Source organism: Carassius carassius, chromosome 34 (assembly GCF_963082965.1).
Source record: "Carassius carassius chromosome 34, fCarCar2.1, whole genome shotgun sequence".
Classification (NCBI taxonomy): domain Eukaryota; kingdom Metazoa; phylum Chordata; class Actinopteri; order Cypriniformes; family Cyprinidae; genus Carassius; species Carassius carassius.
This window is the reverse complement of record NC_081788.1, coordinates 23,294,998-23,308,568: the sequence shown is the minus strand read 5'-3', so window position 1 is coordinate 23,308,568 and position 13,571 is coordinate 23,294,998. Positions and strand designations below refer to the sequence as shown.

At 41.3% G+C, this 13,571-nt stretch overlaps 1 protein-coding gene across 2 annotated transcripts in view; it reads left to right on the top strand.

Annotated features, from left to right (window-relative positions):
- LOC132114778 (voltage-dependent R-type calcium channel subunit alpha-1E-like) overlaps window positions 1-13,571 on the top strand; it is a 132,714-nt gene that overhangs the window by 70,214 nt on the left and 48,929 nt on the right. For both annotated transcript variants that reach the window (XM_059523098.1, XM_059523099.1), the window contains exons 8-17: window positions 4,002-4,055; window positions 5,442-5,531; window positions 5,695-5,904; window positions 6,001-6,113; window positions 7,044-7,156; window positions 7,305-7,436; window positions 7,819-7,888; window positions 8,402-8,519; window positions 11,446-11,513; window positions 11,604-11,695. In XM_059523098.1, the coding sequence (XP_059379081.1) occupies window positions 4,002-4,055; window positions 5,442-5,531; window positions 5,695-5,904; window positions 6,001-6,113; window positions 7,044-7,156; window positions 7,305-7,436; window positions 7,819-7,888; window positions 8,402-8,519; window positions 11,446-11,513; window positions 11,604-11,695 (1,060 nt within the window). The remainder of the gene's footprint in view (window positions 1-4,001; window positions 4,056-5,441; window positions 5,532-5,694; window positions 5,905-6,000; window positions 6,114-7,043; window positions 7,157-7,304; window positions 7,437-7,818; window positions 7,889-8,401; window positions 8,520-11,445; window positions 11,514-11,603; window positions 11,696-13,571) is intronic.

Below are 13,571 nucleotides of genomic sequence, written 5' to 3'. Positions count from 1 at the left end.
CATGGAGGAAACATGTAACCAGAGGGTTTCTGCCCACTGACTGGCCACCGAGAGGGGCCACCATGGCCGCCACGTAGACCTTCAGGGTGGAGGGGGTCAACCCTGCGGAGAGCCTGCAGGAACTCCAGCACTGTACCATACGGGCAGTTAACTGGGTCGAGCTGGCGGTCTCCGCACCAAGAAGTGAAAAGCTTCCACTTCAAGGCATACAGCTTCCTCATTGAGGGAGCTCTGGTTTGGAGAATGGTCTTACAACCTTGGTTGAGAGACCGGAAGCTAAGAGTTGTGCCTCCTCAGAGACAGCACCTACAGCCTCTAAGCTCCATGCGGGGGCGCACCCTCCGCTTGTGAGAGGAGATCTCTCCTGACAGGAACCTCCCATGGAGTGCCGTCAAAAAGAGAAATCAGGCCCAGGAACCATACCCGGCCCGTCCAGAACGGGGCTACTAACAGCAGCCGGACTCTGCCCCGGCGCACTCTCTCCAGAACTCCCGAGAGCAGAGCAATCAGGGGAAAAATGTACAGATGAAGCCTCGGCCATGTCTGTACCATGGCGTCCAGCCCCAGTGGAGCTGGATGAGTCAGAGGAAGCCAGAGGGGACAGTGCAATGTCTCTCGAGTCGCAAACAAATCCACCCGAGTCTGGCCAACATCTCTAACTCTGCTTCATCACCTCAGTGTGAAGCCACCATTCCCTGGGCCTTGGCCCCTGCCTCAACAGGATGTCTGCTCCCATATTAAGATGCCCAGGAATGTGAACTGCTCTGAGCGAGAGGAATTCGTCCTGGGCCCACACAAGGATCTGGTACGCTAGTTGTATAAACGGCGTGAGTGCAGACCTCCTTGGCGGTTGATGTAAGAGACCACCGCTGTGTTGTCGGTGCGCACCAACACATGGCGACCTCTAAGGTCTGCGAGAAAATAATGAAGTGCACGAAGCACGGCCAGCATCTCCAGGCAGTTGATGTGCCATGTCAGATGGCGACCACTCCACAGACCGCGGGCAGGGTGGCCACTCATGACCGCACCCCAGCCGGTGAGGGACGCGCCTGTCACTAGCATCCCTCGGCGACAAGGAGCTCCCAGCACCGGGCCCTGAGACAAGAACCAAGGCTTCCTCCACATATCCAAGGCACGTAGGCAGCGCCGCGTGACCTTTAGCATGCAAAGTGGGTTTCCCTTCAGGGAGAACCCCTTGGTCTTGAGCCACCACTGTAGGGGTCTCATGTACAGCAGGCCAATAGTATTCACGTTGGACGCAGCTGCCATCAGACCCAGCAATCTCCGTGACTGCTTGACAGTGAGTGACCGGCCTTCTCTCACTCTCGCGACTGCAGTGAGGATCGACTCGATCCGAGCAGGTGACATACGTGCCTGGATCGTGGTCGAATCCCACACCATGCCCAAATAAGTGGTTCTCTGAACTGGAGAAAGCACACTTTTCTTGGCGTTAAGTCTTAACCCCAGCTCTTTCGTGTGAGTGAGAACGACATCTCGGTGCAGAACCGTCATCTGCTCAGATTGAGCTGATATCAACCAATCGTCAATGTGGTTGAGTCGTGAAAGTGTGGGGTGAGAGTGCAAGGCCAGAGGAAGATCCGTATTGGTAGGCTTTTGCCCCCAAAAGCAAACCGCAGGAACTTCCGATGAAGAAGGATGGAGATAAGTGCATCTTTTGATAGATCGTGACACACCAGTCCTCGGACTTGGCCTGTGCAGGCGTGCTAAACTTCAGTCCCCTGACTGAGAGGTTCAAAAAGCACAGATCTAGAAAAGGACACAACACCTCATCCTTCCTTGGAACAGTGAAGTACCGGCTGTAGGACCGGACTCTGCAACCCAAGGAGGGACCACATCGATGGTCTCCATCCTCAGAGAGAGTCTACTTCTGTTCCATTACCAGAGCCTGCTTGGGGCCTTGGGGATTCTGTGGCCTCTCACTACAGTGTGCAGGACCCACTGAGACAGCCAAACTAGCTGCTCTGGAAACCTCCCAGGAGGTCGCGAGCCTCTTAGTACCGCTACGTTTCCGGACGGTAACTGAGAGAAGCGCTCGCTGGAGACCGCTGTGCCCTGGAACACCGGCAGGGTTGGCAGATCGATCTCCTGAGGGCACTGAGGAGAGACGGGCACCGTGTAATGCGGTGTATACCGCTCTTCCCCAGAGGGGCCTGCCCTCCGAGGTCCTGAGCCGCAGCATCAGGACTCTCGTAGCTGAAATCTCCTAAAAACGACGGTCCTCAGACCCACGTCATCTGCTAGGAAGACTAGACCAGAGCCTGCTCGGGGCAGGACCCCGTGAAGTACACTTGGCAGGGGCTCCCACACTACCATGTGACCTCCTAAGGGAACCAGTCTCGCGAGACTGGCCTCTGGTGTGCCTAGAGTCACTAGCTCGGTGTCCTGAAGCGGCGGACCGGCAGGGGACGACCATACTAGCTGCTCTAGAGACCTCCGTAGAGGTAGCGAGCCTCTCAGCACCGCTACGTTTCCGGGCGGTAACTGAGAGAAGCGCTCGCTGGAGACCGCTGCGCCCTGGAACACCGGCAGGGTTGGCAGATCGATCTCCTGAGGGCACTGAAGAGAGACAGGCACCGTGTAATGCGGTGTACACCACTCTTCCCCAGAGGGAGCTGGCCCTCAAAACGTCCTAGGCCTTACGCGTCAGGACGTTATGATGAAGGCTATCCAGCGAAAACAACGGTCCGTAGAACTGCTTTCCACTAGAAGCCTTCGGCCTGGGAGCGCCACTCTGACTCTAGCGTCTGCGGAGTACAAAAGTGACACCCCCGGCACGAGGGGCTGGAACATGGTTGGGACTGCTCCGCCCAGCAGCCCCTGACCGCCTCAACCTCCTCAGAGGAAGAGCGGTACACACGTGTTCTCACATAAGAAATTACATCCCTAGAGCCCCTGCACATCTAACTTCACATAGTCAGATAAATATTAATATATAGTAGTCAACAACCAGATGAGTCAACACGGTCTGGTGTAGAAAAAACTCACATAAAGATGAAACAATGTAATACATGCTTTGCATCGGCAGCGTGCATTTTTTTTATATATGCTACTCAGTCACACAGACACATCAATCTCCTCAGAGGAAGATGAATGCTGCAGCGAGCTCTGCCTCCGAGGACGAAGAAACCACAGCACGGGTTTTCAAGCCTCGAGACCGAGCTCTAGATCTAGTGAACACGGGTGGAGATAGGACGAGCCGTCTCCAACCCGTTCGCCAGATCATGTGCGATTCCTGCGAACGCGGTCGCCGCCGTGCCCCAGCGCGACCGCAAGATCGCATGCACGGATACACTCCTCAGAGCATGCCCGGCGAGAGAGCATGCAACAGCAGCAGCGAGCTGTCTCAGAGGGCGAAAAAACCGCAGTGCTGGTTTCCAAGCCTCGAGAACCAGCTCTAGATCTAGTAAACATGGGTGGAGATAGGACGAGCCGTCTCAGGAATCGCACATGATCTGGTGAACGGGTTGGAGACGGCTCGTAGGATCGCATGCACGGAGTTTATCAGTGGACAAACGACACTAAATAAGACTCACAAACAGATAGTGACTGACACACACACACTTGCTGAAGACACAAGGCTGATTTCCGGCTTCGCCGCTCATGCTTTATGCTTCCTGGTCTCTGATGTCACCCGCCTATGACGTCTCGCCCTTCCTTTGGACTGATTATACACATTATTCAGAGACGTCACGCTGGACGCGTTCCCCAAACATTCTCGATGCAGCTCAAGTTCCTGAAGAGGAACTAATGATCATGTTCTTTAGCATATTCAGAACGCATCTTGTGCTTCAATGGAAGTAGGAAAATCATTGCACATGATCAGTGTCACAAATATGTAATATTTCTTATTCCATTGGTTTGTTTAAATTTTTTTAATCTTTCTTTTAATATCCAGTATTAAATTAGATTTTAAATGTCAGTTTTACAGTAAATTGTATGTGTACAACTTGATAAAATTTAAATGCGTTTGTATTTTGCAGAGGAGGTGATGCTTGCAGAGGAGAACAAGAATTCAGGACCTTCTGCTTTAGATGGTAAGATGTTTGACCTGAAGCTGTTTTTCTCTCATTTTCCCACATAGATTGTGGGATGCAGTTTTTTCATTATATGTCAGGGTTAGGGTCACACTAGTACACTAGTACTTTGAACACACTAGTAAATACGCATTCTCTCTCTGTCTAAGATTTCATAATTCATTCAATAGCCTGTTCTGTCATATAAAGCCTCTTCTGGTCTCATAAAACAGCACAGAGATTATATATTCAATAGACTGATGTCACAATAAACAAAACGCCATGATCCTGCTCATGGCGCATATCTGTGAAGCGAAAACCCACATGACATCTGAACCCTATATAAGACGATATTTGTTTCATTTTTTTATTAGATGTTGATTGACAGCTTCCCAGAGGCTGTGTGAATGGAAAACAGGCAGTCACCATGGGGAACTCTTATTTTGATGCCCCTGCTGTTCTCCTGTATGCATTCCATCATTCTATTTAAGATGATTGTCTTAAAAAAACTGGGCCCAATATGGAAAAAAAATTTAGTAGGTGAGGAGAGACTGAGACCGGTTTTAGCCCTTGCATATGATGTTTGACAGCAGTAGGCATCCAGGTTGCAAACTAAACATAAAATGTAATTGTAGGCATTCATATTTACTTAATTGTTGCCATGACAACAGCAAAATATAACAAGCAGATTTATTTGCAATTGAATGTATCCTTTAGTGGAACCTATTAGACTACGTACTTTGATAAAAAAAAATTCAAATGCTTGAAAAGTAAATGATTAGAAGAACAGAGTGGTGGCTGTACATTTGTCATATCATGTTTTAAAATGGGCTACATCAAGTTTTCAGTGATACATAGTTTCCCTGTACGCATTTAAAACATAAATTCTGCATGTCTTAACAAAAAACATATTTGACCTTTATGATGAGTTAGCATCATTGATTAATAAGAAACACAACAAAGTAAATATTTTACAGATTATATTTTAATTATTTGCTGTAGCTTCAGTTTGGCTTTTCAACTTACCCTAGGATTGCAGATGGAAATTAGCCACCCTGTTACATTTAACATTGATTTTTATTATTTAAATGTATTGTCCATGATTAAATAAACAAATAAAAACAAATAAAGAAAATATATACATAGATTTTTGTAAGGTGATCACCATTTTTATTTATTTATTTATTTATAGTAACATGTAATACAATAATTTCTGACACGACATGGGCAGGGCTATCCAGCGTGACATGACTAAAATTCAAATCAAGTGACTGTCAATATTTATAACCCGCATATGCTTTTATTTCTTACAGTTTTTGGTTTATTAATCTGTTATTTGTTTAGTTAGAAATAAAATATATATAAGATAAGATAATAAGAGAAATTATTTGGTATGTGTGTTTTTAGTGCTAAAAAGAGCCACCACAATAAAGAGAAGAGGGGTGGATGATGTTCGGAGAACTCCAGAGGAACAGAATTCTGACATATCGGCTGTAGGTGAGTGGCTTTCTGCCCAGGTCTCCTTCATATCGTGTGCAAGATATTTACCCACGTCATTATATGCATGTTTTCACATACAGCTGAAATTGTCTCCATATTCAACCAAGTATAAATGTGGATTAAGTTGTTGTGCTTGTTCATAAATATTTTTGTTCATCAGGGATGCCACTGAACAAAGCCAGCATACGCAGTGCCAAAAGAGGACCAACATCCTATTTCCGTCGGAAAGAACGCATGCTACGGATTTCCGTTCGCCGTATGGTGAAGACTCATACCTTCTACTGGATCGTTCTGAGTCTGGTTGCCCTCAACACTTTCTGTGTTGCCATTGTACACCACAAGCAGCCTCAGTGGTTGTCTAGTCTCCTTTGTAAGACCACAAACAAAATGAAACTTTTCACTCAATGTATATGCTTTCATACATGATCAATAGTCTTAACTTTAAAGTGATTCTTTTCTGTTGCAGACTATGCAGAGTTCCTGTTTATGGGCCTGTTTCTCACAGAGATGTTTCTCAAGATGTATGGACTTGGGCCCAGACTCTATTTCCACTCCTCCTTTAACTGCTTTGATTTTGGGGTAAGTGTATTTCTGTTATCCTTCCCATAATCTTCTTTGAAATGAAGATAGCACAACAGTGCAAGTGTTAAAGAGGATCGAGGAGGTGACTCCAAAAAATGAAAGTTCATGGCATTTTTTTTTTAATCAAGAAAGATAAAAGCAGTACAAAGAAATAAGAGCAGATGAAACTGTAAATCTCAATTGATCTTTTTTTAAAGTTATACTTCTCCACTATGAACATTATGAACATGTCTCTAATTTCTATGTAAATTTTGAGGTCCCAACACTGAATATCAATACGTACCTTTAATTAGATTTCAGTTTTATTTCTGGACAGTGTCAATATATAATGATTATCTTTTGGCTTATCTTTAATTAAATCAGAACATTTGTTACTTAGCCTTTCCATACAGATCCTGTTACTTTTTCTTTTTTCTTTTTAAGTACTATAAAACTTGTTTAATCAAATAACATCTAACATACAGTTAATGTAACATGAATAGTAGCTACTTTTAAGCACATCAAATGTCTGTAGCCCGCTAAAAACTTTTGATTTTCGCCTATATCAGAAGTCTTAACATAAAATTAAAATGGGTCATAATGTGTCATAAATGTGAATTTATTGTTCAACAAAGATTTTACATTAAATGTGTGTGTGTGTATATATATATATATATATATATATATATATATATATATATATATATATATATATACACAGTATACTGTATACACACAGTACATGGATACATATGTATGCATAAACATAGTTGGATAGATATATACATTTGTTGTGGTCCATACACCACTACACAACTGACAACAGAAAATTGACCTTTTTTGTCTGATATTTTGAAGAAATTTTTTCTAATGTAACCACCGACATAGACAGAATTTTCTGACATCAGTGACATATTTAAAGAGGTGAAATTCCTTAATTCCTTCCAGGTGATAGTAGGCAGTATGTTTGAGGTGCTCTGGGGGTTCTTCAGACCTGGCACATCATTTGGGATCAGCGTTTTGCGTGCCTTACGGTTGTTGAGAATCTTCAAGATTACAAAGTAAGTGCAAGTTTGCCTGGAATAACAGTCTCCTTGGTCTGTTTGCTTCTTGCAGAGACAATAATCTGTTTATTGACTTGTGATGTCTTTGCTCAGTTCTGTATGTCCCTATTTTGAACTCAAGATGCTGTATTTATGTGTTGTTAAGGTACTGGGCGTCCCTGAGGAACCTGGTTGTGTCACTGATGAGCTCCATGAAGTCCATTATCAGTTTGCTTTTCCTGCTTTTCCTCTTCATTTTGGTCTTTGCACTTCTAGGCATGCAGCTCTTTGGTGGAAGGTAATATCTTATCAGTCTAAGCACAGACAACGCTTGTAGACAGTTTTACATTTGGATTTATGACTGAAAATATTGGAATTCTACACCTTATGAGTTATGAGATGCTCTTTATATCATTTGCAATAACAATATTAAATCCTCAGCATGCTTTAATCCTGACTCAACAAAAAGTATTCAGTCCACCACCATGTCCATATCAAACATGGCATCAAATTTCATGCAAAAAAAAAATATGTTTGAAGTGGAATTATAACTCTATGTGACAGTTGTGGCAAGACAATAGAAAATAGATCAGGTTCAGCCAGAAGCTGAAAAGCAAATAATCCATTATTCAGTAACCTGGTCAGACACATATTGAATAAAAATGTTTCTTTCTTTGTAGGTTCATCTTTGAAGACTACACACCCACAAATTTTGACACTTTTCCAGCAGCCATCATGACAGTGTTTCAAGTAAGATTCCACCCATTTGTAATCTGAATTTAATGCATGGCTCTGGATGTTTCTTGGTGAAAAAATGGCTTACAAGGAAGGCTAAATAATTAGACCAAGATTTAATTGCACAGATAGAAAGGAAATTAGGATCAGGGTGCAGAAAAAAGAAACATACTTAATAACAAAACAGAATCTATCTTCCCTTTATAATTATGAAAATGAATACATTTACTCAAGTCCAGCACAGAAAAAAATACTTTAAGGGTAAAACAAAATTCGTAGATTTTGTTTCTTTGTCAAATTTCTGGGAAAATCAGGGGAATTCTGAGGAATGGAATTTGGTACAGTATGTTATTGGTATCCAATTCATTGGTAGCTGAAAGGATCATCAAATTAACTGTAATGTTTAATAAACAGATTTGCAAGGGGAAGCATCTGTCAAATTATTCTGCGGAAATATGGGAAGCTCTCTGTGGCGTTACTCAGATACAGATTCCATGTGGTCCTGAAATAAGTTCACTGTGTTTGTAGATTCTCACTGGCGAGGACTGGAATGAAGTCATGTACAATGGCATTAGGTCTCAAGGTGGCGTGAAGTCTGGGATGTGGTCATCTGTCTACTTCATTGTTCTGACTCTGTTTGGAAATTGTATCCTATGTTTATTCTTTCTCTATTCATGACCACCAGTACCTACCTATATATATATATATATATATATATATATATATATATATATATATATATATATATATATATATATATATATATATATATATATATATATATATATATATATATATATATATATATATATATATATATATATATATATATATATATATATGTATGTATATATATACAGGTGCATCTCAATAAATTAGAATGTTCGAAGTAGTCAAAGTCTTTGGTTCTTTTAACTATGATGATTTTGGCTCACATTTAACAAAAACCAACCAATTTACTATGTCAACAAATAAGAATACTTCATAAGACCAATAATAATAATAAAAAATTTTTTTAGTGAATTGTTGGCCTTCTGTGAAGTATGCTAATTTACTGTACATGTACTCAATACTTGGTAGGGGCTCATTTTGCTTTAATTACTTCCTCAATTCGGCGTGGCATGGAGGTGATCAGTTTGTGGCACTGCTGAGGTGGTCTGGAAGCCCAGGTTTCTTTGACAGTGGCCTTCAGCTCATCTGCATTTTTTGGTCTCTTCTTTCTCTAGATTCTATATGGGGTTCAGGTCTGGTGAGTTTGCTGCCCAGTCAAACACACCAAACCATGGTCATTTAACCAACTTTTGGTGCTTTTGGCTGTTTGGGCAGGTGCCAAATCCTGCTGGAAAATGAAATCAGCATCTTGAAAAAGCTGGTCAGCAGAAGGAAGCATGAAGTGCTCCAAAAATTCTTGGTAAACACGTGCAGTGGCTTTGGTTTTCGAAAACACAATGGACCAACACCAGCAGATTACATTGCACCCCAAATCATCACAGACAGTGGAAACTTAACACTGGACTTCAAGCAACTTGGGCTATGAGCTTGTCTATCCTTTCTCCAGACTCTAGGACCCTGGTTTTCAAATGAAATGCAAAACTTGCTCTCATCTAAAAAGAGGACTTTGGACCACTGGGCAACAGTCCAGTTCTTCTTCTCCTTTGCTCAGGAAAGACACCCCTGACATTGTCTGTGGTTCAGGAGTGACTTAACAAGAGGAATACGACAACTGTAGCCAAATTCCTTGACACGTCTGTGTGTGTTGGCTATTGATGCCTTGACCCCAGCCTCAGTCCATTCCTTGTGAAGTTCACTCAAATTCTTGAATCGATTCAGTCCTCATAAGGCTGCAGTTCTCTTGGTTGGTTGTGCTTCTTTTTCTTTCACACTTTTTCCTTCCACTCAACTTTCTGTTAACATGCTTGGATACAGCACTCAGTGAACAGCCAGCTTCTTTGGCAATGAATGTTTGTGTCTTACCCTCCTTGTGAAGAGTTTCATTGATTGTCTTCTGGACAACTGTCATATCAGCAGTCTTCACCATGATAGTGTAGCCTAGTGAACCGAACTGAGAGACCATGGCTGCATCCGAAAACTAAAAAATGCTGCCTTCGGAGGACGCATTCCAAGTTAGGAAGGCATCAAGGTAGGGCTGGGCGATATATCAAACTAATCGGGTTCCGTGCTTAGTGCTAAATCGCCATCACCTGCTTTCAAATGGAGCGCCACTTAATAGACAGAGCTGTAGATCACTGACAAGCTACGAAATATCGCGCTCATTATCAAAGGCGATTCATCTGCGATAATGAACGTGATATTGCCTGGCTTGTCAGTGATCTACGGCTCTGTCTATTCAGTGCCGCTCTATTGGAAGTTCGATCGTTAGATATATCGCCCAGCCCTACATCAAGGCATGTCCGAATTCAATTTTAGCTTCAGTTCCTGTCTCCTGAGATGCCTTCATCTGGTCGATTTTTTAAAGGCAGTATAGATGTATACTTCGCTGCCTTTGATATCCCATAATCCTGTGCGTTCCATTCTGTGATAGTTAAGCCAATAAATAAAGTTGCCATCTGAAAGTTGCGGTCGGTGGTCAGTTTGTGTGTAAATGTATGTTTTTGATCAACGTTTTCCATTTATTTCTAGCGAGAAATTAATAATGCAGTAATGAAATATCCACTTAGTTAACACCAAAGCACTCTATATTTAGCTGCAGATCATTAAACCATTACTCTGCCTCATAATCCTGTCCAAAATCAGTTTCATGAGGTGCCTTTGTGCAAAAACACTGCCTGCAAAGTCATTGCCTGGTACGGCAGCAAGGTAACAAGTCACCTACTGTAGGTTTTCGGATGCAGCCCATTTTGAAGGCTCAGGAAACCTTTGCAGGTGTTTTGAGTTGATCAGCTGATTGGCATGTTCTAGCATATTCTAATTTGTTGAGATAGTGAATTGGTGGGTTTTTGTTAAATGTGAGCCAAAATCATCACAATTAAAAGAACCAAAGACTTAAACTACTTCAGTCTGTGTGCACTGAATTTATTTAATACACAAGTTTCACAATTTAAGTTGAACTACTGAAATAAACTAACTTTTCTACGACATTCCAATTTATTGAGATGCACCTGTATATATATATATATATATATATATATATATATATATATATATATATATATATATATATGTGTGTGTGTGTGTGTGTGTGTGTGTGTATTAAATGTACTTTCTGGGATCTTAACTTCGTAAAAGTTTTTTAAAAATCAAGTGATATTCTTCAAGTTTTCACTGAAGTCAACATGAAATAAAAAATTGACCCTATTTACTACCTTAATGCACATTCCTCTTCTTTTTGTGCATGATTCATCACTACAGTTTTCTCTGTGGTCTTTCAACAAAATGTAACTTGCTTTGTTTTTTGCCTGACATTGCTGAGCTTTTAAGATTAGTGCATGTTGACTTGAAACTCTATACTGATTTTTCAATACTGTGTTCGGTTAAATCTGTCCTTCTTAGTTTTGATGGTTATTGCTGTAGAGCTCATTGTTTTGAGCCAAAACCCTTGACAAAATTTTCAGATACACTGCTCAACGTCTTCTTGGCTATTGCTGTTGACAATTTGGCCAATGCCCAGGAGCTCACAAAGGTATAGCCCGCAAGGTTCTTTTAGCTTTATATATATGCTGAAGGATTTGCAAGGCAATTGTATAACGAAAAACACCTTACTGTTACAAAGGATGAAGAGGAGGAGGAAGAGGCATTTAATCAGAAACATGCCCTGCAGAAAGCCAAGGAGGTTGGGCCCATGTCCTCTTTCATGTCCTCAGAGTAAGTGAACCAAGTACACCCTTGCCTGCTCGTTCGCCCTCTCAAAAGAAATGCTAACATACCCACTAACACTACTAACACCAGTCTTATGTCTGAGATTTTTATTCTAGTTTCAGTGACATTGACAGTAAATTACAGTTCATCTAAAGAAAATGTCTGCCAAGTATATCTGTAGGACTTTGCATCTTCAGATACACATGCTAGTTTGAGTCTACTGGGATATTGCTGTATGGTTGCCTTACTATGTAAACCAGGGGTAGGCAACTCCGGGCCTGGAGGGCCACTATCCTGCAGAGTTTAGCTTCAGCCCTCATAAAAACTCACCTGCTTGTATCTATCTAGTAATCCCGAAAACACTGATTGCCTTGTTCAGGTGTGTTTAATTAGGGTTGGAGTTAACTCTGCAGGATAGTGGCCCTCCAGGACCGGAGTTGCCTATCCCTGATGTAAACAGTTGAAGTCTTTGCTTTTACAGATATGTCTTCAACTCTGTACTGTTTAAATCTAATGTTACACAGTTCTTGAGCTTAAATGCTGATATGGAAAAATTCTCGAGAACCTCTCAAAGAAATTAGAAACAGTAAAGAAAAAGTATTACAACTTTGAGGGTTTTGCTTTCCCAGCTATTTTGCAAGAGGCATTTACTTGAGACCAACACAATTGTTTATCATGGTTGAAGGTTGTACACAATGTTCCTTCAGTTGATTTCGTAGGGATTTTTGGGGCTCTTTATTCTCGCAGCACAATAATTTGCTTCAAAATCAACAGCAAGTTGTCATTAGCAACCGGCAAGCTTCCCAGTCTTTGCAGGGATTAGTTAATTATGTTGTCATAGAGACAACTTTGTTCCCATCAAAAAGAGAATTACAGATCTAGCTGCATCTAGGCTGCATACGTCATCATTTAAGAAAAACAACTGTTAAATTGCAAAGTAAAAAACTAATTACAGTATTTTAAACCTCTCAAGAAATAACAGTGAATTTTCTTACAGTTACTTTTCTTAAATAAGATATCCTTCATGATGAGTATGCAGCCTACAAATTTGACCTCAGCCTCCGAAATGAGACACAGATAGAGTTTTGAATGCCTTTACATTGGTCAGCCTGGATATGTAGTGATATGTTATATCCTTTGCAAGAATAAAAGAGGCATCCAGCTAGCCTAAATCTCAAAACATAAAGAGAATATGATGGCTAAATAGGGAGGTTAACTCAAAGATGAAAGTTTCTATAACCTGAGTTCACACACAGATGCATCTTTCTGTAATTTTGGGAATTTAACAATGTATGGATGTGATGTGATGTAAGACTCCTGTAGTTGAGCATGTGCAAGTTAGAATGACCAGTCATAGTGTGTCCTTAACGTTACAGTCCAATCACCTTTTCATTGATTGATCATAGATGCTTTAGAAGCTAATTTCTGTTTTTGATATTTATTGATAGCACAGTACATTTAGGGACTTGAGTGAGTTTTGAATGCTGAATTGAGAGCAGTTATATAAGATGAAAGTCCCTGTAAGCATGGATTCACCTCTGCTAACATGCTACTTAATGATATATATATATATAGGTTGATATATAAGTTGCTTCCTGAACCCAAAAAATACTGTTACTAAAAGGGGGTAAAAGTCAAGTGTGAAGTTTTCAGTCAAGAAATGTAACTGCATGGTCCAAAATAACTTTTTGCCACACCTGCCTGGACAGTGATATGAGTAAAATAATACATGAGTGTGTATATGTATATATGATATTGACAAACTCCAATTTTTATGGCCCTTATATTTCCTATTTGTACCAATGCTGATGAATGAAGTTAATTTAGCCGCCTTGATTGTAAAGCAAAACTTGATTGGCTATAGCGAGAACGTGCTACAATT